This window comes from Microcaecilia unicolor, chromosome 14 (genome assembly GCF_901765095.1).
Source record: "Microcaecilia unicolor chromosome 14, aMicUni1.1, whole genome shotgun sequence".
NCBI classification, from domain to species: domain Eukaryota; kingdom Metazoa; phylum Chordata; class Amphibia; order Gymnophiona; family Siphonopidae; genus Microcaecilia; species Microcaecilia unicolor.
The window spans coordinates 3543159-3567273 of record NC_044044.1 but is presented as its reverse complement, the minus strand read 5'-3'; the positions used below and the strand labels follow the sequence as shown (position 1 = coordinate 3567273).

Here is a 24115-nt window from a genome sequence, read left to right as displayed (position 1 = left end):
ATTTTCAAAGCACTTAGACTTACAAAGTTCCACGTAACCTATGGAACTTTGTAAGTCTAAATGCTTTGAAAATGAGCCCCTTTAGCGTCAATTCTATAACAGCATCTGGAGACCAAGATGCTGTTATAGAATACAATCATAATTTGGCATGGGTGCATCTGAAGTAAGGCACCAATAGTTACACCATGTCAGTGGCAGGTGTTACTGTTGACGCGTAAGTGCGCCCTGAAGTGCATATAACTTATAGCAGCCATTTCCAACCCAGTCCTTGGCGCACACCTAGTCCCATCAGGATTTCAGGATATCCACAATAAATATGCAGGAGTTAGATTTGCAAGTGCTTCAGCAACGGGAATGGCTGACTTATAGTAATCTATAAGTTATGAGTGTACCTCAGAGACCTGCCCATATCCTGCCCATATGTTCAACCCCTCAAACTTATATGCTAAGTGATTTTGATACATATGGTTTAGAATAGCACCTACATGCATACATGCCAATTTCTGATGCCAATTATGTGCATAAGTGCTATTACTCTATAACCTATGCACCTAATTGGTGCCAATGTTTAGGTATCTATTCCAACAGGGGTACACTACTTATATTAGAGCACAATATCTACACTCTCCAATACCACCGTACTCGTTTTTTATTCTTATTACAATAATTTTTTAATCATCATTATATGATATGAAAGGTGTGGGGGGCTTGATAGTGATATGAAAGGCTTGAATGAGTGAGTTCCTTAGATATTAGGAATAGTTAAGATGTATGTATGTACATGTTATAATGATGATTAAAATGTTATTGTAATAAGAATAAAAACCGAGTATGGAGGTATTGGGCAATGTTTAGGTGCCAAGTTATAGAATCGCCTTTTTAGTGTTTACTTCCTCTCATGGTTTTATAGACCTCTGCTATATCGTTGTTCATATGCTGAGACCAGAATGGCAGATAATATTCAAAGATGTTGTTTCGTATAGAGCAATCCAGACGTTTTATGATTCTTTGATTTATTCTTTATTCCTGGGCAGAATATTTCATCTGTTGGATGCCCAGTCTCCTATTATTGCCTTTTTGTTTCCCACTCATTCAGTCTCTCTTATCTTGTTTCAGTACCTTGTAGAGCATAACTACAGCAAAGTAAGAAATCACAGCAGCGTGACAGAATTCCTGATTCTGGGATTCTCAGAATTCCCAGAGCTGCAGATCCTGCTCTTCGCCATCTTCTTACTGATTTACGTTATGGCTGTGCTGGAGAACCTCCTCATTATCTGCATAATATGCTCTGATCAACACCTGCACACCCCCATGTATTTCCTCTTGGCTAATTTGTCTGCCTTGGATATCTTTTCAATGACATCCATTATTCCAAAGTTGCTGGTAATTCTTCTCACAAAAAGTAATAATATATCTATTAACCAATGTTTTCTGCAGATGTACTGCTATATAGTGTCTATATGTATAGAGTATTCACTTCTTACTGCTATGGCATATGATCGTTACGTTGCCATTTGCAACCCTCTGCGTTACGCCATCATCATGAATAAAAAGGTCTGTGCTTTTCTGGCAGCACTGTCATGGATAGCAGGTTTATTAGAGGCATTACCACACACTATTGTTATATCTCAGTTTTCCTTTTGTTCCAATGTAATAAATCATGTTTTCTGTGAAGTCTCAGCATTGCAGAAACTTTCTTGTACAGACACCTCGATTATTCTAATTATGACTTTTGCAGAAGTGTTTTTTTCAGGTTTCACCCCTTTTCTCTTAACCTTGACATCCTATGTGTTTATAATCTCCACGATCCTGAAAATTCGTTCTACAGAGGGAAAAAGCAAGGCCTTCTCCACCTGCTCCTCCCACCTTTCAGTCATTGCTCTGGCATATGGGACTGTACTTGGAGTGTATATGCAGCCTACATCTGATAAAGCTTTGAAATCAAACAAATTGCCTACTGCATTGTATGTAGTCACTCTGCCTCTGTTAAACCCACTTATTTATAGCTTGAGAAGCAAGGAGTTAAAAGCAGCCCTGAAAAAAGTTATAAGCAGGAAGTCGACAATTGTCACCCAATAAACTCTAATGTAAAATGGTGTGTTTGCTTTGAAACATAATGGAACATGCAAGACAAGAGCCTTGTTTTGATTCCTTTCAAAATAAATGGGGGGGGGGGAAGAAAGGATATTAATTTTATTTCTTTGTGCTTAAGGAATAGTACCTGAACTAAGCTTTTATGAACATGGAATCCTGCTCAAAAGGAAGGGATCCCCAGAAGCTTAGCTGGTGGTTAGGAGGTGGGGATAGTGCTGGGCAGACTTATACGGTCTGTGTCAGAGCCGGTGGTGGGAGGCGGGGCTGGTGGTTGGGAGGCGGGGATAGTGCTGGGCAGACTTATACGGTCTGTGTCAGAGCCGGTAGTGGGAGGCGGGGCTGGTGGTTGGGAGGCGGGGATAGTGCTGGGCAGACTATACGGTCTGTGCCCTGAAAAAATCAGGTACAAATCAAGGTAAGGTATACACAAAAAAATGGGCCATGTGAGTTTATCTTGTTGGGCAGACTGGGTGGACCGTGCAGGTCTTTTTCTGCCGTCATCTACTATGTTACTATAAGAAATGCCGCACTGAATAAGACTAAGAAAAAAAATTAAAGCATGTAAAAATTGTGCTGTAAAGTCAAGGGGGATATCTGGGGACGGACCTGCCTCTACTGCACAGAGCAGTCCCTTACTACTGAATTTGAACAATGGGAATGATATCAGACAGGGGCAGAGTATGTGACATTGGTGATGTTGTGGTGAATTGGAAGAGTGATGTGATATCAAGGGGTTTGTGCAGCCAAGGTAGTTTCTGTAGAGTGGCCATGCTATCAGACTGCCGATAGCATGGCTGCAATTAATGTTACCTATGAGGTAACATTAAGTGCATGAGGCAATATTAAGTGGAGTCACTCTATCGGCAGTCATGCCAGATAGCGCATGGTACTGGTCCATAGTTTCACCATCAGCCATTCTTCCACACCACCCCCGTCTCACCCACTACCACCCATTCCCACATTGAGCAGCTAGCTCAGGTTTTTAACCGCACTGGCTGTTTCAACATGCATTAAGCATAAGCACAGGCTTTGAACAACATTAACAGGTGGTGAAGCCTACACTAGCTGTTTAACACAGCTTAGTATAAAGGTCTTTAAGGGTCCATAAAGCTCAGTATCTTTCTTCTAACAGTGGCCAATCCAGAACACAAGTAGGGATGGAACGTCATTTGCAATGCCATAGGAAATGTCAATGGCATATCCTATTTCATTGCATATCAGTGGAGTGGAGGAGTGGCCTAGTGGTTAGGGTGGTGGACTCTGGTCCTGAGGAACTGAGTTCAATTCCCACTTCAGGCACAGGTAGCTCCTTGTGACTCTTGGCAAGTCACTTAACCCTCCATTGCCGCATTGAGCCTGCCATGAGTGGGAAAGTGCAGGGTACAAATGTAACAAAAATAAATAAAATCATTACCAAGCAAGATATGTTTCTTCGTTGAATTTATTAATGTAGCTCCTTATGTATCCTGTGTTTTCTGTTCTATCTGGTTTATAGTGAGTGAATATCTGTAAATTACCTTGATTGCAATAGAGATAAGGCAGTATACTAAATCATTAATAAAAATAAACATAATGGCATCTGTGTGCCTAGATTCTGTTAAAGAATAGAGCCTGTTGGTATTCAGATGTTCATATTTAGGTGCCCACACTTAACCATGTAAAAGGTAGGTATAAATTTGGATGCCTAAATGTGGGCACATAACTTACATTGTTCTGTAAAATTGGTGCCTAAGTGTATGCCCTACTCATGCCATATCCGCATGCACACCTCCTTTGTAGTCAAGTAGACAAACAGTGGATCCGAAAGAAGTCCTCTCACAAGTAGTGTTTCCTAAATAAGGTCTTTATTCAAATCAATAAAAACAACCCAACATGAATCGTGTTTCGGCCGTAGCGGCCTGCGTCAGGGGTCTATTGATCTTTGATGCAAAAAACTGGTAAAACAGATGACTCACAGTCAGTAATATTTAACAGAGATATCGCATGCGATACGCCGCTGCACAAACCTCTCTGTCAGCTGTAGTATGTCCGGCTATTCCATTTGACATACTACGGCTGACAGAGTACCATAAAGGCTTTCGCCTAGTCCGGTAGAGAAACAAGGTGATAATGTGGTTGAATAAAGGTACATGTGTATCAGGTACAATGGGGGTTGAGGAGAAGAAAGGTTATGTGTAGGGGCATAATCGAACACGAACGCCTATCTCCATGGGTGTCTATGTCCGAAAACGGGTATGTGAAGAGGCAGGACAGACCGTATTTTCGAAAAATGGACGTTTTTGAGCTGGGCGTTTGTTTTTTTTAGTGATAATGGAAAAAAAACACCCAGTTCAAAAACGTCCTAATCCGAGCCATTTGGTCGTGGGAGGGGCCAGGATTCGTAGTACACTGGCCCCCCTGATATGCCAGGACACCAACTGGGCACCCTAGAGGTCAGTGCAGTGGACTTCAGAAAAAGCTCCCACATGCATAGCTCCCTTACCACGGGTGCTGAGCCCCCAACCCCCTCCCCCAAAACCCACTACCCACAAATGTACAACACTACCATAGCTCTTAGGGATGAAGGGGGCACCTACATGTGGGTACAGTGGGTTTTGGAGGCTTCCCATTTACCAGCACAAGTGTTATAGGTAGGGGGGGATGGGCCTGGGGCTACCTGGCTGAAGTGCAGTGCGGTACCCACTAAAAGTGCTCCAGGGACCTGCATACACACAGGCCTCTAGGACTTGTTGCTGCTATATAACCATGGCACACCAGTTGATACCTGAAGACTAATCTCTCCGAAAACGTCCTTTATTGGAAAAAGCACCTTTACTCACAATTAACTGCAGATCAGAGGTTGTGCCCCACTGGCAAAGAGTCTTCCTGGTACTGAGATGAGCAGTAGGTCAGAGCTGGCAGAATGCTGTACAATGCCCTCTTTCAGCCACATTCAAGGTAAGAACTAAGTTCTGTAACATGGCTAACACATGAAAGGGAGCTAAAACTGGCTTACAAAAATGGCCACTACCTCATGGACTACTGGAAACAAAACAGGGCACACTCTGACCCAGTAGGCAGGGGGAAAAGCACCATGGGTGTAGAGCCTACCAACTACCAACATCGTGAGCATTTGCCACAAGCTAGTGGAATCACGGAGCCCAATACCCTACTCCCACCACAATGCATTGCTGATGTGACTCTGCAGTGCGCATACCAGAAAAGGTGTCCCACTCACCTGAGAGCCACATCAGAACCAGGGAAAGGCTGTCAGAGGATAGAACACATTCTGCTGTCGTGGAGGTGGGTACGGAATGTGAGGCTGGCATACAGGCTGGAAAAAAAGTTTTTAAAGTGGGGTTTTTTTGGTGGGAGGGGCTTAGTGACCACTGGGGGAGTCCGGGGAGGTCATCCCCGATTCCCTCCAGTGATCATCTGGGCAGTTGGGGCACTTTTTTGAGACTTGTTCGTGAAAAAAAAGGGTCCAAAAAAAGTGACCCAAAATCGTGGTAAAAACGTCTTTTTTTTTTTTTTCAATTATCAGCTAAAGATGCCTATCTCTCCTTGGCTCATAACCACACCCCAGTCCCGCCTCCACCACGCCTCTGACATGCCCTGTCACACTTTATTCGTTTCCGCGACGGACTGCAGTTGGAAACGCCCAAAATCGGCTTTCGATTATACCGATTTGGGCGCCTTTGCGAGAAAAACGCCCATCTCCCGATTTGGATCGAAATATAGACGTTTTTCTCTTTCGATTATAAGCTGGATAGTGTCCATTACGAGCTTTGGTTTTGCTGTGTTGCTGAGGGGCCTCTTTTACAAAGTGGTGGTACTTGTCGTGCGCCAAACTGGGCCTCGCTCAGGAGCCCGGCAGTACTTCCAGCTTCTGGAGCGTGGCAACTAGGGCGCCGGGGGCGTGCTCAGTGGTAATCAGGCAGCGCAGGTTACCACCGGAGCCCCTACCGCCTCCTCAGACCTGCCAAATCTGTCTCCCGCTGAGACACAGCATCGGCAGCTCCCCCTTCCACCCAGTACTAACCTCCCGGCCACCGCTACAATTAGGTACCTAACTGCTATTTGCCCCCATTTGAGTGCCTATCTTCCATTTGAGCACCTAAAGTTAAATACCTAATTAGTGCCTAACTTATGGCACACTTTATAGAATTAAGAGGAAGTGTATACTGTTTCCAAAGAGTGCACACGATTACCGGCAACTGAAAAAATGACAGGGCCAGATTCAACAAATGGAATCAAAAGTTAAGCACCATGAAGATCCATGCTAAGATAAAATTCTGTAAAGGGCATCGAACTTAGGGGCCCTTTTACTAAGCTGCAGTAAAAAGTGACCTGCGGCAGTGCAAGCGTGTCTTTCGGGCGCGTGCTAAGCCAGTTTTTACCGCGCCCTGGAAAAAGGGCCTTTTTTTAAGGGGCCAGAAAATGGACGTGTCAAAATAAAAACCAGCGCTCGTCTATTTTCAGCTCGACACCTTACCACCACCCATTGATTTAGCGGTAAGGTCCCATGCGCTACCCGGGCAGTAGACATAGAGCACGTGCCCACTGCCATCTACCGCTGAGTAAACGCCAGGCAGTAGAAAATGGAAAATATTTTCTACCGCTTTGTTTTTAGTGTGCGCCAAATTCCGAATTACCGCCCGGGACACATGGTAGCTGGGCGGGTAATGTCAGTTTGGTTCATGCTGAATGTGCATAGGCCCTTACGTTCCTTTGTAAAAGGGCCCTTTAGGGTGTGAGTACTGACACCTGTCTAAAGCTGGTGTACATGCTCATATCCAATTGATGGCAGTTAGGCATGCAAAGGCGGGTATTCTATTTTATTATTTAACTAGTAAAAAGGGCCCGTTTCGGTAGGCAATGGAACGGGCGCTAGCAAGGTAATCCCCCACCCTCCCTTGCTGTCTCGCTCTGTCCCCTCTGAAACCCAAGCCTCCCTCCCTCCCTTCCTTCCTTCCGAGTTCAAGACCCCCTCCCTCCCTTCCAGTTCAAGGCCCCCTCACGCCCCTCCCACCGAGTTACAGACTCCCCCTCCTTCCCTCCGATTTCAACAACCCCCTCCGCGTTACTGACCCCTGGACCCCCCTGCTGCGACCCTCTCCCCCTTTCCGCTGAAAACCCTCCCCCGCCGCCGTCGCGTACTTGTGCTGACGGGGGACCCCCGACAGTCGAAGTCTTCTTCTCGTCTGCGCCGGCGTTGCTTGCTGAATGGTCTGATCAAGTTTCTGTGCATGCATCTGATGTCAGACGCACGCACAGAAACTTGATCAGATCATTCAGCAAGCAACGCCGCGGCAGCCTACTGCATTGTATGTAATTACTCTCTCTTTGTTAAACCCCCTGATCTATAACTCAAGAAGCAAAAAGTTAAAAGTGGCCCTAAAAAAAAGTCAACATTTGTTACCCAAAAATCACTTCTGTAAAATAATGTTCTATCATTGTTTTGAATCATATTGGTAAATTTGACAAAGGACCTATATTTTATTTCATTTCAAAAGGAATGGGAGAGATTGTTTTCATTTTATTTGATTTTGCTTAAGGGATAAGCACCTCTCTTAGCAAGTAGAACATGGTATTAACAATTAAAGAGGCCGCACCTCGAATATTGTGTTCAATTCTGGTCGCCGTATCTCAAAAAAGATAAAGTGGAATTGGAAAAGGTGCAGAGAAGGGCGACGAAAATGATAAAGGGGATGGGACGACTTCCCTATGAGGAAAGGCTAAAGCGGCTAGGGCTCTTCAGCTTGGAGAAAAGGCGGCTGAGGGGAGATATGATAGAGGTCTATAAAATAATGAAAATGCCCCTGAAGATCTTTTTCCTCTTTATAGGATTTGAAATACTTTTTACATTAAGAGAGACACATTTCATATGATTATTCATTAATATAGTATAGGCAAATATATGCTTGCAGTAATGCACCCAAATGTTGTGAAGAACTTTTGCAGTGTATAGGATATGACAATGACATTAACAAAAATGAAAACAGAACAGTCATGGTATAGGAATAAAAAAATGGAAAAGAAAAAAAATACCATAACAGTCTGAACCTCCCTTAGGAAACCTATGGAGGTGAGAGTGTGAATGGAGATGAAAAAAGAAAATCTCATCACTCTCCCTGAATATTAGAGACTGACAAATATTAACCTTCATATAAAAAGGATAGGATAAGAATACTACAAGAGTATTCAGTGGTAAGAGACAAAGTTACTAAATATGTTACCCACCATATTTTATAATAGGGGATTGAAAAATGCGTATCATCAAACAGCAGACCGCTGTATGTATATATATCAGACAGGCACATACCAGCTTAGGAGAAAGATTACAATGAATCTTTACATGACTCACGTAGCTGTTTGCATACTGATTCCCTCCTGATCAGAAATATATTTTTCCAAGAGAGCAGGATTAGTATAAGTTTTCGTGATATTTAGGTGAGTCACCTTCATGCGAGCAGGGTTTAACAAACCAAAACGAGCATTCAAAGCCTTCAGACGAGGTCAGAGAGTTAAAAATTTCCTGCGAATATCCACAGTATTTTTGGTGAAGTCCGAAAGAAATTTAAGCTGATTCCATTCCATTTGATGTTCTGTTGCGATTTAGCAAATTGCAGAATTTCAAGAACTTGGTGAAAATGAAGAATTTTCATAATGATAGGTTGTGGCGTTTTCCCGCCAGAGAAGGTTCCAGATGGAATTCTGTGCGCCCATTCTATTTCAAAGGGATATTGAAGAGAAAGCTTCAGTAGCTTTGGAATGAATTCTTCAAGAAATTTAATAGGGTTTTCTCCTTCTGAATTCTCTGGAAGACCAAGAAGACGGATATTAATCCGGCGCTGTCGATTTCATGCTTCATCCATGACTAATTGAATATCTTGCGCCATTTTAGAAGTACGTTGAAAGACCAGGGCCTGATCCTCCATATGGCTGACTCGTTGCTCTAACTGCTCGATTCCACTTCAAACATTTCAAGATGCGCATTAATACGAGCCACCTCCGATTTTATATGTTTTACATCCGAAGAGTTCTCAGAGAGCATTCCTGTTATTGGGGTTAGTTGCGCCGTTATTGAGGCAAAAGAAGCGGCATTATGAGGTTTGTCTCTTGTAGTTTTCTCCGGCGACGGTGGATCCGGTTTTGATCTTTTTGAGCTGGAACCCATTGCAAATGCCGTTTCAAACTTTGATTGTTTGGTATTAGCCATCAGCTAGATGCTAGAGAATGATTTTTGTAAGTATTCTTTGCAGAAAAAGAAGGTTAAATCATGTTTTAAATCAGGGAGGTGAGGAGCTCCTTAATCATGCTGCCTCTCTGTAGCTGCTCTCTAGCGCCCCCCCCCCCCCCCCCCCACACACACACACACACACACACATGTGATGTTTTAAATGAGCACACTTAGACATGAAGCGCAGAGTTTCTAAAATGCATAAATCAAAATTACATAACCATGAAACTTTTTGTTCCATCAATGTTCTCTCTTTTGGAATGTGTATACAAGAATCTACTTCCGGCAACCCAACAAGTTCAAGCTTAAGTAGAAACATGTGTACACTTGTCAGATAAGTGTTGGGTTTTTTTTTTTAAATAAATTAACCTTTTCCTTACTTTGGCATTACACTGATTCTTTGTGTTTTTATCTTAACTTTCAGGTTCTCCGACCAGCATGCATCGTACCCTCTCAGGTAAGTGTAAAAAACTAAAACTCCTCCCCAGCACTAACCAAGTCCCAAAATATTAAGTTATTCTCTTTAGATGTGCAGGTGTAATTGCCACTTATTTGGAGCTTTGTCTTGAAAAGGCTTTGGTCTTTCTTGCATGGGGGGGCCCTGTAGGGGTATTATCCTGCTATCTTTCCTTTGGTGGTCAGAGGTCTGGTAAGCCTGAACCATCTTTTGCTGATCTAATATGGATTCTACAGCCTGTGGCCTGAATATATCAGAAACCATCAGAAACCAGCTTTCTACAAAGGAAAATTACTTCTTGGCACAGCTGTGCTGCTGACTTAATCAAGGACATATATCTACGTACACCTTGTCTCCTGGGAGGAGTGAACTTCTCAGGAACAGTGTCTCGTAACAATGGAGGGGAGCTTGCTAAAATCAGGCTTGTGACTGATAAGTTATTCTAGCTGGATGCTCACGAGCTCTCTTTGTCATGACCGTGGGTTATCTGCTGCACAGAGATACCCAGTTGATGATTAGTCCATGTGTCAGGTGACCGAAAGCAGGGCCAAGGATGGGGGATGAAAGAGAAATCAGAAGGGCAGAAGGAAAGAGGAGAAGAAGATTTTGGCTATCTGTATGGTTCTCGATCAGCGGAGTTAGAGACTTTTTGGCCTGAACACCAGTGAACTGAATTCCTTGTGATAAAAGCAGACATGGTCAATTCAGTTGAGGGCCATGGCTTCTCCAAAGTCTGTGTAACCAGTGCACAGAGCAAATACCTTGGACTTTATTCCTGGACAGGGATAGACTCGCAGGTACCCTGCTGGTGTCTAACAGGAGGAATCTGATTCATCGCCGATAGTATGGAACCTACGGACCACAAAAGGTGAGAGAAGCAGGATTTTCCTTTCTATAGTTCAGGGGTAGCTAGTTTCTAGTTTTTGCCTACAACTTATTTGTTATAACAGAACTGGTGGTCTTTAGCCTTATTTTGCTAAGTGTGTAATCTTCTCAAGTTATATTGTAGGTGTAATTCCTTATAATCTTCTTAGGATATTATAGTGGTGTAATCATATCTATCTATCTATATAGGTAATCAGTATTTTTGTAGTGCACAAGTATATTTTTGTAACTTGCTTTGCATTTTGCCATATTGCTATTTTTATATCTACAATAAATAATATATATCCATTTTGGCATTATTCCTTTCATTGATACAGCCTGTCAGCAGAGCTTAGAGCCACATAAGAGGTACTAATCATATTCCTAGCAAACGAGTCCAGAGTGATTACTGCATAAGTAATTTTCTGTTCACCACCTAAGCATCTCTACAGCCCGTGATGCTGTCTCTGGAGGTGTACTGCTCCCGATGGCTTGTTACCTGCCTTTACAGTGAACATAAAAGGAGAAAAATCCTCACTCCTATACATGAAGCTATTCCCTAGGTATGGGATATGGAATTACTGTAGGCTTTTTAGCTAATAGTAAATCAAAATTAATTATTTTTTTCCCTGTAAACTTTCCTATTCTTTCACTTAGTCCCTATCCTATACGAGCCAGGCCACTTAAAGTATCTGGGCCCACATATACCGGTTCACTCTCCTTAAGCACAGGCCTATCAGCTTATCTAACCACAACTCATTCAGGGCCCTGTTTACTAAGCTGCGCTAACCTTTTAGCATGCACTAAAAAGTAGCACGCACTAACAATAGACACCCATTATATTCTTATGGTTGTCTCTAGCATTAGCGTGCGCTAATTTTTAGCGCGCACTAAAAAGTTTGCACTTAGTAAACAGGGCCCTCAGGCTTTTATTCAATCAACCAAAACCATGGAGTCACAGTTACTAGTTCTTACAATTAGAGCTGGTACGGGCTTTACAAATAATTCCAGGCTTCCTGTACTGGAAACAGGCCTTGTCATTACTCAAGATGTGCAACACTCCTATTCCTGTTTCAAAGAACAGTTGTCAACACACACAGTCTCTTTAAAAGTAGTGAACTGGCTTGAACTAGCCCTAGACATACAACTAATATGCCTCCATCAGTCTAGAGACTGAAGAAATTAAGACAGGAAACTCCCAAGTCCAATAACACACCACTTTAACACATTCAAATCACTAACAGTTCTTTCAAGAAAAACTGTTTCCTTTTCACACTCAGGTTATTTAAATAACCAATCTAACATTTGTTCAGATAAATTCTGTCACTTTCTTTCATTCAGGTCACAAACACACATATGCTTCTAGCCATGCTGATATCCATGGCTCCTCTGACAGCAGCTACTTGTCCTTGCCCAGGTGACAAGACTTTGGCTTTGGTCACCTGACCCTCCACACCAAATCATGGAATGTTTAAATTTTTTTTACCCTTTGAAACCTGGTGGAAATCTGTTTTTTTAACTCACTTTTCCCATCAAAATAGAGCTGAGAACTGTAAAAGTCTGAATTCCATGCTTCTAAAAAAACAAACAAACTGTAAGCTTCATGTACCAGGTTCTAATTGGCTCGCGGAAGTCAGATGATGTTCGCGTTACCAAAAAGACTCTAGTGAAACAAATGTATAAAAAATCTTATTTTATTGTTCCAATATGTCACCAAAGTGACATCTACTAATAAGTAACCACTCTCATTCAACACCATTCGTACCACTTACATACCATGCTACAAATATGAAAAAGCATATGTGAGCTCTAGCTAATATTTTCAGTGACGTGGTCCCTGATCCACTTCCTTTGGGCGCCATGGTGGCAGGCAGCTAAATACAACAGTAATAAGTTTAAAGTGGTTCCTCCTGAGGAAGTGTAGCGAAATGCGGTCCAGCATTGAGGAACCATGCTGCACATGAAATGAAGTTTTCTGCCTGATAAGGTGTTTGTTCGTGCCACTTTCTTCCAGAAGCTACAAAGTGGCTACACATTTAACAGTGGCATACCAAGGGGGGGCGGTGGGGGCGGTCCGCCCCGGGTGCACGCTGCTGGGGGGTGCCTCGGCGCATGCCTGCTCCTCCGAGTTTGCTAAACTTCGTTCGTTCGCTGCAGCTCCCTCTGCCCAGGAACAGGTTACTTCCTGTTCCGGGGCAGAGGGAGCTGCAGCGAACAAACAAAGTTTAGCGAACTCGGAGGAGCAGGCGCGCGCCATGACACCCCCCCCCCAACGGCGTGCACCCAGGGGGGGTGTCATTTCGCCGGAGACGGGGAGGTGTCATCTAGCGGGGGGGGGGGGCGTGCTGCACCCGGGGGGGGGCGCATTGGCGCTCCGCCCCAGGTGCCATCGAGTCCAGGAACGCCACTGACATTTAAGTATTTTCATGATTGAAATTGGAATATAACAACGGAGAAAAGAAACTCTCTAACTATTGGGATGTATTACCGTACCAGTGACAGTGAGAGATATTAGCTTGGACATTATTTGTTACAGTCCTTAAGGAACGACATTTGAATATTTTGTCTATATGAAATGTCTATGATATAAGTTCTATGTTTTGATATTATAGGATGTTGAACAATATTAGATAATCGCATGAAAATTAAATAGAGCTCACATATACTTTTTCATATTTGTAGCATGGTATGTAAGTGGTACGAATGGTGTTGAATGAGAGTGGTTACTTATTAGTAGATGTCACTTTGGTAACATATTGGAACAATAAAATAAGATTTTTTATACATTTGTTTCACTAGAGTCTTTTTGGTAACACTATTCAGGATTGACTCTAGTTATTCGGATAGTGTCTCCCTTTTTTCTATAAGGGAAGTCAGATGATGCCAGTCAGCTCCATTTTGTCATAGTGACGGGTTTAGGAGGAGTTGTTTCAGTTAGGTACTAATGCACATCTGGGTAGGTTGGTGCTGGGAGAGCAGGCACCAGGGAGGGTTCTTTTCATTTTAAATGCACTCAGAAAGGGCAAGTTAAAGGAAGATTAGTTCCTAGAGATTTTAAGAGTTTGAGTGGTAGCTTGGTAAAATCCCTCCCCCCCCCAAAAAAAAAAGTTTTAACTCAGATGGACTGGGGTCAGTGGTAGCCCTGAAAGGATTTTAAAGAAGCAAAAGAATCTGGTAGTGATTTTAAACACAGATTCAGAGTCCAGCGTATCTGGAGCTTTGGGTGGCTTTATTTATTTAAAACACTTATAACGTACACAATCCATAGAGTGGTCTATTTCCCTTTCTGGTGGTTCTCCCTGGTCTCCCTGAGTGTGCTGAATAGTCCTATGGTTAACTTAGGGAAATTTTCTGAAAGATAAGAAAGTTGTTAAGCACTTTAGTACACAGCTGTGGTATTTTAGCCAAGACATTTTAACTGTTTTTAACTATTGTAAGCATTTAACTTTTTGTAACTATTTTAAACTGCAAGCACTTTATATCCACTGCCGAATTTTACTGGTCAGCTTTAATATTTTAACCTGCCGATATTCAGCCCATAGGAGGCAGGGTGGCTAAGTCCCATTTCTGGTGACCAGCATTGAATATTCTTTTTTTGGGGGGGGGGAGGGGGGTAGGTTTAAACTTAACCAGCCAAGTCAATATTCAGCGCTAGCCAGTTAAGTTTGTAGCAGCCTAAAATAGGCCTGTTATTAGGCAGCTTCATTTGGCCACCAAACTTAGCTGGCAATGTGCTGAATATTTGCAGCTAGCTGGTTATATCGCTTGATATAACCGGTTAGCCACTATGTGGGAGAGTCTATATATGACACCTAAAAATTGATGCTGAAATCAATGCCAACTAAGCGCATTCTATAATTGGCACCAATTACAGAGTATGCGTAGTTGATATTTCAGTGCCTAAATCTACGCACATCTATTTACACCAATGAAAATGTGGTGTAAATCCCGGCGCATAGATTTAGGCGCACTGGGCCATATTCTATAAGTAGGTGCGTAAATTTTGGAATGCACATAAAATGCCCATTTCCCTGCCTATAACCACACCCCTTTTTGCCTGCACATGTTAGAAGTTTGGTGCACACCATTACAGAATACGCTTAGCGAGTTGTGTGCCTAAATTCTAATCAGTGCCAATTAGTGCTCATTATTGTTTATTAAGCCAATTGAGTTGTGCGCATTGTTATAAAATCCAAGCCGATTTCGGTGCAAATCTCTAGGCACACTATATAGAATCCGTGGGCATGCGTTAAACAGTAATATTCAGAGGAGATAACTGCCATCTTGCGCTCAATATTAGTGCTTTGCCAGTTAAATGCTATTTAACCAGCCAGGAGCCGAATAGCGCACAATATCGGCCAGTAAGTGTTTTCCCTTTCTATGCAATAAAAACATATCTAGTGAAAGTTGGTGTGAGTCTCTTCCTACTCAGTGACTGCGAGTTACTACACATCCAGAGCATTTCAACACTGTTATTTAAATGTTTGTAGTGCATTTTAGTGGAAGTGTGTTTTGCCTCAGGGGAAATTAACTTCTTTGACCTCTGTGACCAATAAGAATCCAGCTGTTGCATTGAGGCAGAGCAGCGCTGAAGCTAGGTGGTATTACATTTGTAAAGAAACTAGTCTAGAGATTCACAATAAATCAAGGAAATGAGATAAAAAATAATGAGGATATATCAAAGAATATCTTCTAGACTTAAAACAATTAAGAAGATCCAAGATATATAGAAACCAGAGAAAGCTGAATACTAAAGGGCAAATTCATCAAAGCTTCAGCATACACTAAATGCTAAGAAGTCCATCATTATAAAATGGGTATCTTAACACTCAGTGCATGCTAATTTCATTAACAAATGCTAAAACATTGGTGAATTTCCCCTAAGTTTACAGGCAATATAAAGGTCCCCGAATTCTTATCCTGTGAATTTACAAAACCACGTAACTGCACTGGTTCAAAGAAATAATAAGTTTTATCCTTACCAACAGGGGAAGTAGTAAGGCAATGAGGAAGACAGGATTCAATGAATGCACAAAGAGTTTTTAATTCATGTTTAGAGTCCAAATAAAGTGTAGAGGTGACTCGACATGGCGTGTTTCGGTGTATGTGCCTGTGTCAGGTCTTTCTACTTTACATCAGAACAAATGAACAAGAAATTAAAAATGTTAATGCATGTTCCAAATGACATACATGTTTAAAATAATTGAAGACATGTGGAGGGGCATAATCGAAAGGGACGTCCAAGTTTTGATGGGCACGTTCTCGCAAAACGTCCCCATCCAGGGGCAGGGAAACCCGTATTTTTGAAACAAGATGGACATCCATCTTTCGTTTCAATAATACGGTCAGGGACACCCAAATCCTGAAATTTGGTCATCCTTAGAGATGGTCATCCCTAGACTTGGTTGTTTCTGATTTTCGGCGATAATGGAAACCAAGGACGCCCATCTCAGAAACGACCAAATGCAAGCCATTTGGTTGTGGGAGGAGCCAGCAATTGTAGTGCACTGGTCCCCCTGCCATGCCAGGACACCAACCAGGCACCCTAGGGGGCACTGCAGTGGACTTCATAAATTGCTCCCAGGTACATAGCTCCCTTACCTTGTGTGCTGAGCCCCCCAAACCCCCCTAAAACCCTCTACCCCCAACTGTACACCACCACCATAGCCCTTATGGGGGAAGGGGGCACCTAAATGTGGGTACAGTGGGTTTATGGTGGGTTTTGGAGGGCTCACTGTTTCTTCCACAAACGTAACAGATAGGGGGGATGGGCCTGGGTCCGCCTGCCTGAAGTGCACTGCACCCACTAAAACTGCTCCATGGACCTGCATACTGCTGTGATGGAGCTTATGACATCTGAGGCTGGCATAGAGGCTGGCAATCTATATTTTGAAAGATGTTTTTTGAGGGTGGGAGGGGGTTAGTGACCACTGGGGGAGTAACGGGAGGTCATCCCCAATTCTCTCCGGTGGTCATCTGGTCATTTCGGACACCTTTTTATGTCTTGGTAAGAAAAACATGACCAGGTAAAGTCATCCAAGTGTTCGTCAGGGACCTCCTTGTTTCTTTCAATTATGGGTCATGGACATCCTAGTGTTAGGCACACCCAAGTCCCGCCGATGCTATGCCTCTGATACGCCCCCCTTCAACTTTGGCTGTCCCTGCAATGGAAAGCAGTTGGGGATGTCCAAAATCGGCTTTCGATTATACCGATTTGGACGACCCTGTGAGAAGGATGCCCATCTTCCGTTTTATGTCGAAAGATGGGCGTCCTATTTCGAAAAAGAGCCCAATATTCTAAATGATATATGTGTTTAAAAAATAAATAAATATAAAGAGCTTACATGAGACCATCTAATAACATATATAAGAAGTGTAAATGAACAACACTGTATAAATAAATTATTTATTTATTTGTTACATTTGTATCCCACATTTTCCCACCTATTTGCAGGCTCAATGTGGCTTACATAGTACCGTAAAGGCATTCGCCAAGTCCGGTAGAGAAACAAATACAAGGTGATATTGTGGTTAAATAAAGGTACATGTGTTTCAGGTACAATGGGGATCGAGGAGAGGAAAGGTTATGTGGAGGAGCATAACTGAACGGCGCCAGCCAAATAGATGGCCGGCCATCTATTTGGCCAGCACTGCAAAGAGCAGTCCCGAACCGTATTATCAAAAAAGATGGCCGGCCATCTTTCATTTCAATAATATGGTTGGGGCCGGCCAAATGTCAGAGATGGCTGCCATTGGTTTTCGCCAATAATGGAAACTAATGCCGGCGATCTCAAACCCGCCAAATCCAAGGCATTTGATCGTGGGAGGAGCCAGCATTTGTAGTGCACTGGTCCCCCTGACATGCCAGGACACCAACTGGGCACCCTAAGGGGCACTGCAGTGGACTTCAAAAATAGCTCCCAGGTGCATTGCTCCCTTACCTTGGGTGCTGAGCCCCCCAAATCCCCCCCCCAAAACCCACTCCCCACAACTGTACACCACTACCATAGCCCTTAGGGATGAAGGGGGGCACCTACATGTGGGTACAGTGGGTTTTGGGGGGCTTAACATTTACCACCACAAGTGTAACAGGTAAGGGGGGATGGGCCTGGGTCCACCTGCCTGAAGTGCAATACACCCACTAAATACTGCTCCAGGGACCTGCATACTGCTGTCAGGGAGTTGGGTATGACATTTGAGGCTGGCATAGAGGCTGGCAAAAAAAAATATATTTTTTTTTGTTGTGTGGGAGGGGGTTGGTGACCACTGGGGGAGTAAGGGGAGGTCATCCCCGATTCCCTCCGGTGGTCATTTGGTCAGTTGGGGCACCTTTTTGAAGCTTGGTCCTGAAAAAAAAGGAACCAAGTGAAGCCGGCAAAATGCTCGTCAGGGCCGGCTTTCTTTTTTCCATTATCAGGCGAAGCCGGACATCTCATGAGCACGCCTCCGTCCCGCCCCCATACTGCCTTCACTACCCTACCGACATGCCCCCTTGAAGTTTGGCTGGCTCCGCGACTGAAAGCAGTTGGCGCCTGCCAAAATCGGCTTTCGATTATACCGATTTGGCCGGGTTCAGGAGATCACTGGCCATCTCCCGATTTGTGTCGGAAGATGGCCGGTGATCTCCTTCGAAAATAAGCTGGAAAGTGTCCATTACGAGCTTTGGTTTTGCTGTGTTGCAGAGTGTAGGTATTTATGTTGGGTCAGTGGGGTATGCCTTTTTGAACAGGTTGGTTTTTAATGATTTCCTGAAGTTTAGGTGGTTGTAGGTTGTTTACACAGCTTTTGGCAATGCGTTCCATAATTGTGTGCTTATATAGGAGAAGCTGGATGCATAGGTTGCTTAGTATTTAAGTCCTTTGTAGTTTGGGTAGTGGAGGTTTAGGTATGTTCGAGATGATCTGGTTATGTTTCTGATTGGTAGGTCAATGAGGTCTGTCATGTATCCTGGGCCTTGGCCGTAGATAATTTTGTCGACCAAGGTGCAGATTTTGAAGGTAATACGTTCTTTGATTGGAAGCCAGTGCAGTTTTTCTCGGAGGGGTTTGGCACTTTCGAATCGCGATTTACCAAATATCAGTCTGGCTGCTGTGTTTCGAGCGGTCTGGAGTTTCTTTGTGAGTTGTTCTTTGCATCCCGCGTAGATTCCGTTTCATTAGTCTGCATGGCTTAGTACCATTGATTGCATTAGGTTACAAAATATTTCCCTTGGGAAGAAAGGTTTTACGCGTTTAAGTTTCCAAATTGAGTGGAACATTTTCTTTGCTGTGGAGTTCACTTGGCTCTCGAGTGTGAGGTTGCGGTCGATTGTAATGCCGAGTATTTTCATATATATAGTAACATAGTAGATGACGGCAGATAAAGACCTGCATGGTCCATCCAGTCTGCCCATGACAAACTCATATGTGTATACCTTACCTTGAATTTGTACCTGTCCTTTTCAGGGCACAGACCATATAAGTCTGCCCAGCAGTATTTCCCGCCTCCCAACCACCAGTCCCGCCTCCCATCACCGGCTCTGGTACAGACCGTATAAGTCTGCCCTCCCCTATCCTCGCCTCCAAACCACCACCCCCTCTTCCCCCCAACTGCTCCGCCACCCAATTTCAGCTAAGCTTCTGAGGATCCATTCCTTCTGCACAGGATTCCTCTATGCATATCCCACGCATGTTTGAACTCCGTTACCGTTTTCATCTCCACCATCTCCCGCGGGAGGGCATTCCAAGCGTCCACCACCCTCTCCGTGAAAAAATACTTCCTGACATCTTTCCTGAGTCTGCCCCCCTTCAATCTCATTTCATGTCCTCTCGTTCTACCGCCTTCCCATCTTCCCATGTTTCAGATATATTTTCAGATATATGTTCAAATAGGTTTACATAAATAAAAATACACTTTAAGAACATAAATAATGCAATCAAACACAAGTGGACTACTGTCAATACAGTTCAAAAAATTATAAAGTGAAAAACTGTATTAGACAGGAGCCAAATCAAAATGCTTAAAAATAAATAAATGTAATTGAACTAATATGCTGAAGAACAATAGGGTGTTATGAAATCACACATTCCTTTATAATCAGCCAAACAATATCTTAATTATCAATATGTGTGAAAAGTCCCTGCCAACTTGGGAAGCTTATGAAGATCTCTTAGGGGTATGATCCTACATAAATGATATTTAACAAGGGACCATATGACTACCAATATTCCTATGTGGAGAAGTAGCCTAATGGTTAGTGCAGAAGACGTTGATCCTGGAGAACTGAGTTTGATTCCCACTGCAATTCCTTGAGATTCTGCACAAGTCACTTAATCCTCCATTGCCCCAAGTACAAAATAAGTACCTGTATATAACATGTAAGACCACTTTGATTGTAACCGCAGAAAGGCAGTTTATCAAGTCCCATCCCCCTTCCCTATATGTATGCAGCTACATAAAAAGGGAGAAGTTATTATAGATGGTGTGATGTTATTGTTTAATAAGGAAAGGGAAATGACCGGCTTTTGTGAGAAACGGAGAAAATAAAAAAAAGGGAGGGAAATCAGCTGATCTGATAGCCGGCTAATACCGCGATTGAAACTCCCGCGCCGCTCACTGCCAACAAGAGGCTCCCTAGCCCTCGTTGGCAGCTTTTATGCTTTCCCCTGTGGCCCTGCCCCTTCCGGCTTCCCAACCAACGGCAAGGGGGGTCTCCTACCGCGTCATCTCAATCGCCGATGGGGAAGCCGGAAAGAAGGGTTGCTCTGACGCAGGAGCTGCCGGGCAGCAGCCGCCATGTTATGTGCGGCTGCTCGGCATGCCCCTCGCCGGCCTACCTATATGTTGACTACGCTTACAGCTCCTGATAAAGGAATACGAAACAGGGCGCCTCATAGAGCTGCAGTCCATGGAGACAAACGCCAAAGCTAAGCTATAGAATGATTTTAAAGAGCTTTTTGAACATTTAAGTGATTGCATTTTTGGGCACATGACCAATATGTACACAATATATTATTTGTTCACATAAGAGATCATGGTGGTGCGTGAACGTAGTCACCGTTGTTAGCGGAAGTAACTGATAGCTCTGTTCCGCGTTTGCGATGCATTGTTGTGCGCGTGGTGGCACACAAGTGATTTCTTCTCACTTCTATATTTATAGTACATTTAATACCGCATTCAATATTGCTGCAGATATATTGTGGTTTTCTGGTCCGTGAAGCGATACATGAATTAAGTGAAGAGTATCTGGAACTATAATGTATTTTTTCTAGCTTCTTATCAAAAAGTACCAAAATTTTAGGCACATTTATTTATTTATGTTACATTTGTACCCCGTGCTTTCCCACTCATGGCAGGCTCAATGCAGCTTACATGGGGCAATGGAGGGTTAAGTGACTTGCCCAGAGTCACAAGGAGCTGCCTGTGCCTGAAGTGGGAATCGAACTCAATTCCTCAGGACCAAAGTCCACCACCCTAACCATTAGGCCACTCCTCCACTCATAATTTCTTAAAAGGGCTACCCTGAATTTTCATTAAGTAAATAAACTACATATATCAATGGTGCAATATCAGTCTTCAGACAGAGAAAATAAATAACAAGGTCTGAGTGTCTAGGGATCCTATCCCAAAAGGACTTACCAACTATTCAAAACTGATAGTTCGTCAAGCTATTCATACCAGAAATGAAGACACCATTGATCAAGAAAGTAAGTGATGGGGGGGTCAGACCTGTTTTTAGACTTTAAATTGTAATCTTTACTAAGGTGTGTTGCATCCTCAGGTATGGTTCACAACTGTTCTGTTTGAATGCACTTGTCATGTTATTTTCTGGTGTAACCCTAACAACACAATTGTACTAATTCCTCTTCATGATCAGAATCAGATGTGTCATTTTTTTTAATCCTACCCAGTTTAAATGTATAAAAAGACATGTTTTTGCTTTTTTTTTAAAATAAATTCTATTTTCTTAAGAGAGATAGATTTGTGAGTTTATTCTGTTTTAACTGTGTGGATCTGTGACTGTCTGTACATAGGAGCCAACTTTTCAAAATTATTGGGGGTGCCAAGCCCAGTGGAAATAGCCCTTCCTTGGACACACACAATGAATTTTCTCAATATTGTGGGTGCTCAAGCACCCACAGAGTCGGCTCCTATAAATGTTCTGGGTTTTTCATGGGATCAACTGAAATCAGGCACTTCTATTGTTTTCTGAATTCAAGAAGCATGAGTTTTATTTTTTGTCTTGTAACCATTCTGCATCTAATCCACACCAAATGTGTGAAGTCAGGGATTCTATTATGACAGGCTTATCTTTGGTAGATCCATATTTTCAGTGATTACACACAGGGCTAGTGCTAGGGTCTCTAGCGCCCCTCTGCAAACTATCAGTTGGTGACCACCCCCCCCCCCCAGTCTAGCATCTCCTTTCTCTCTTCTCCCTCCCCCCTTCTCTCACCCCACCCTCTTTTTCAGCCCAGTGCCTTAAACGGTACAGTAATAAAACTCACCCTCAACGTTTGCTCCGCCCTCATTGTCATGACGTTTGACTCGAGGGCGGGGCCTGGTGGCTTCACCACCACGAACCTTCGAACCTGAAGGAACTGTTATCAGTGGCTTGGCTTCACTGACGTCAGTGTCCTCAGAACGTTGAGGGTGAGTTTTATTATAGTAGTTGATAAAAAAAGATTCAACTTTCCATACCTCCATCTTCATAATTTTACTTGCCTCCTGGTTAAAACCTTAATGATGAGATAAATCTAGTGAATCTCCCATTTTAAAGTTCTATTGCATAACCAGGCTATAACTGAACAGATCTTGGTAAAGGTGCAGTGTTTATAGGATATATCAGAGGAAAGCCGGCACGGGGATTTGAAAATGAAACTGTTATGCTTTCTGATTTAGCTGACCCCCATTTCTCTTCTTTTCCCAATAAAAATCTAGGATAATTGTAAAAGGGAGGGGATGTTTTGCAGGGAAATACCATTTAACCTTAAAAAGACAATTCTTGATCATGTCCTCTATTATCTCCCTATCCTTTTTGGAATAATAATTTAGATTCTGGGTAGAAAGCAGAGAGCTCCGGCTATTCTGAAGTCATTCTACTGGTCATTGTGGAAAAATGAAACTTGACATTTGTTCTGGTTATTCTGATTTATTTCATTGTTCTGGGATTGCTTTTATTTATGTTATTAGAGTCCGGGTCATGTTAACTAGTCCTGTCCTTCCTTTATCCTTTAGCACTGCATGGATCTTGAATACAGTAAAGGAAGAAATTACAGCACTGTGACAGAATTCATGATTCTCGGATTCTCAGAACTTCCAGAGCTGCAGCTCCTTCTCTTTGCTCTCTTCTCACTCCTCTACCTGATAACCGTGCTGGAGAACGTCCTTATTATCTGCATAGTGTGTGCCGATCAACACCTACACATCCCCATGTATTTCTTCTTGGCCAACTTGTCTGCCTTAGATATTTTTTCCTTGAACTCAGTTATTCCAAAGTTGCTGGTAATTCTTCTAACAAACAGCAATAACATCTCTGTTAAGGAATGTATTATTCAGATGTACTGCTATGCGGCCTCTGTAGGTACAGAATATGCACTTCTCACAGCTATGGCTTATGACCGTTATGTGGCAATATGTAATCCCCTCCGCTATACCCTTATCATGAATAAGAGGGTGTGTGCTTTTCTGGCAGCTGCTTCATGGATGATAGGTTTACTAGAACCTTTACCGCACTATTTTATTATATCCCAATTTTGTTTCTGTGATTCCAATGTAATCAATCATGTCTTCTGCGAAGTCACAGTATTGCAGAAGCTTTCTTGTACAGACACCTCTGTCCTTGAAACTATTAATTTAGTAGAACCTGTGCTTTCGGCCTATGCACCGTTTATTCTAACTCTGACATCTTATGTGTTTATCATCTCTACTATCCTGAAAATCCGCTCTAGGGAGGGAAAAAGCAAAGCTTTCTCCACCTGCTCCTCCCACCTGACAGTCATTCTTCTGGCTTATGGGACTATGATAGGAGTATATATGCAGCCTGAGTCAGTTAAAAAGTCAAAATCAAACAAGTTGCCAACTGCATTGTATGTAGTCACTCTCCCTTTGTTAAACCCCCTGATTTATAGCTTGAGAAGCAAAGAGTTAAAAGTGGCCCTGAAAAAAGTCATAAGCAGGAAGTCAACATTTGTTATCCAATAAACACTTAGGTAAAATGATGCTCTGCTTTTGTTTTGACCACAATGGTAAATTCAACAGATGAGCCCTATATTATTTCATTTGAAAAGGAATGGGGGAAAATGTTTTTCATTTTATTTGATTTTAAGGGGAAAGCACCTCTCTTAGCAAGTAGAACACGGTACTAACAATTAAAGAAGCTGTTTTCTAACAAGTGCTAAGGTTTCAGGAACATCAATATCCTTCTAATTTACAAATCCAGGCTCCCCTCAGTCCCTGCCTATCTCAACAGCCACCTCATTCCGTATACTCCTCTTCTG

At 42.9% G+C, this 24115-nt stretch overlaps 1 protein-coding gene across 1 annotated transcript; it reads left to right on the top strand.

Moving 5' to 3' along the window:
* Positions 1–831: 831 nt before the first annotated feature.
* LOC115458151 (olfactory receptor 13F1-like) lies at positions 832–23819 on the top strand. The gene is made up of 4 exons (XM_030188004.1): positions 832–837; positions 1117–1383; positions 9741–9773; positions 22854–23819. Exons 1-4 carry the CDS (start codon positions 832–834, stop codon positions 23817–23819), a joined length of 1272 nt encoding a protein of 423 aa, XP_030043864.1.
* Positions 23820–24115: the final 296 nt, after the last annotated feature.

Coding starts and splice junctions, on each gene's coding strand:
- LOC115458151 (XM_030188004.1), top strand. Junction 1,384..9,740: donor CCATTATTCCAAAGTTGCTG/GTAATTCTTCTC, acceptor CTTAACTTTCAG/GTTCTCCGACCAGCATGCAT. Junction 9,774..22,853: donor CATGCATCGTACCCTCTCAG/GTAAGTGTAAAA, acceptor TTTATCCTTTAG/CACTGCATGGATCTTGAATA.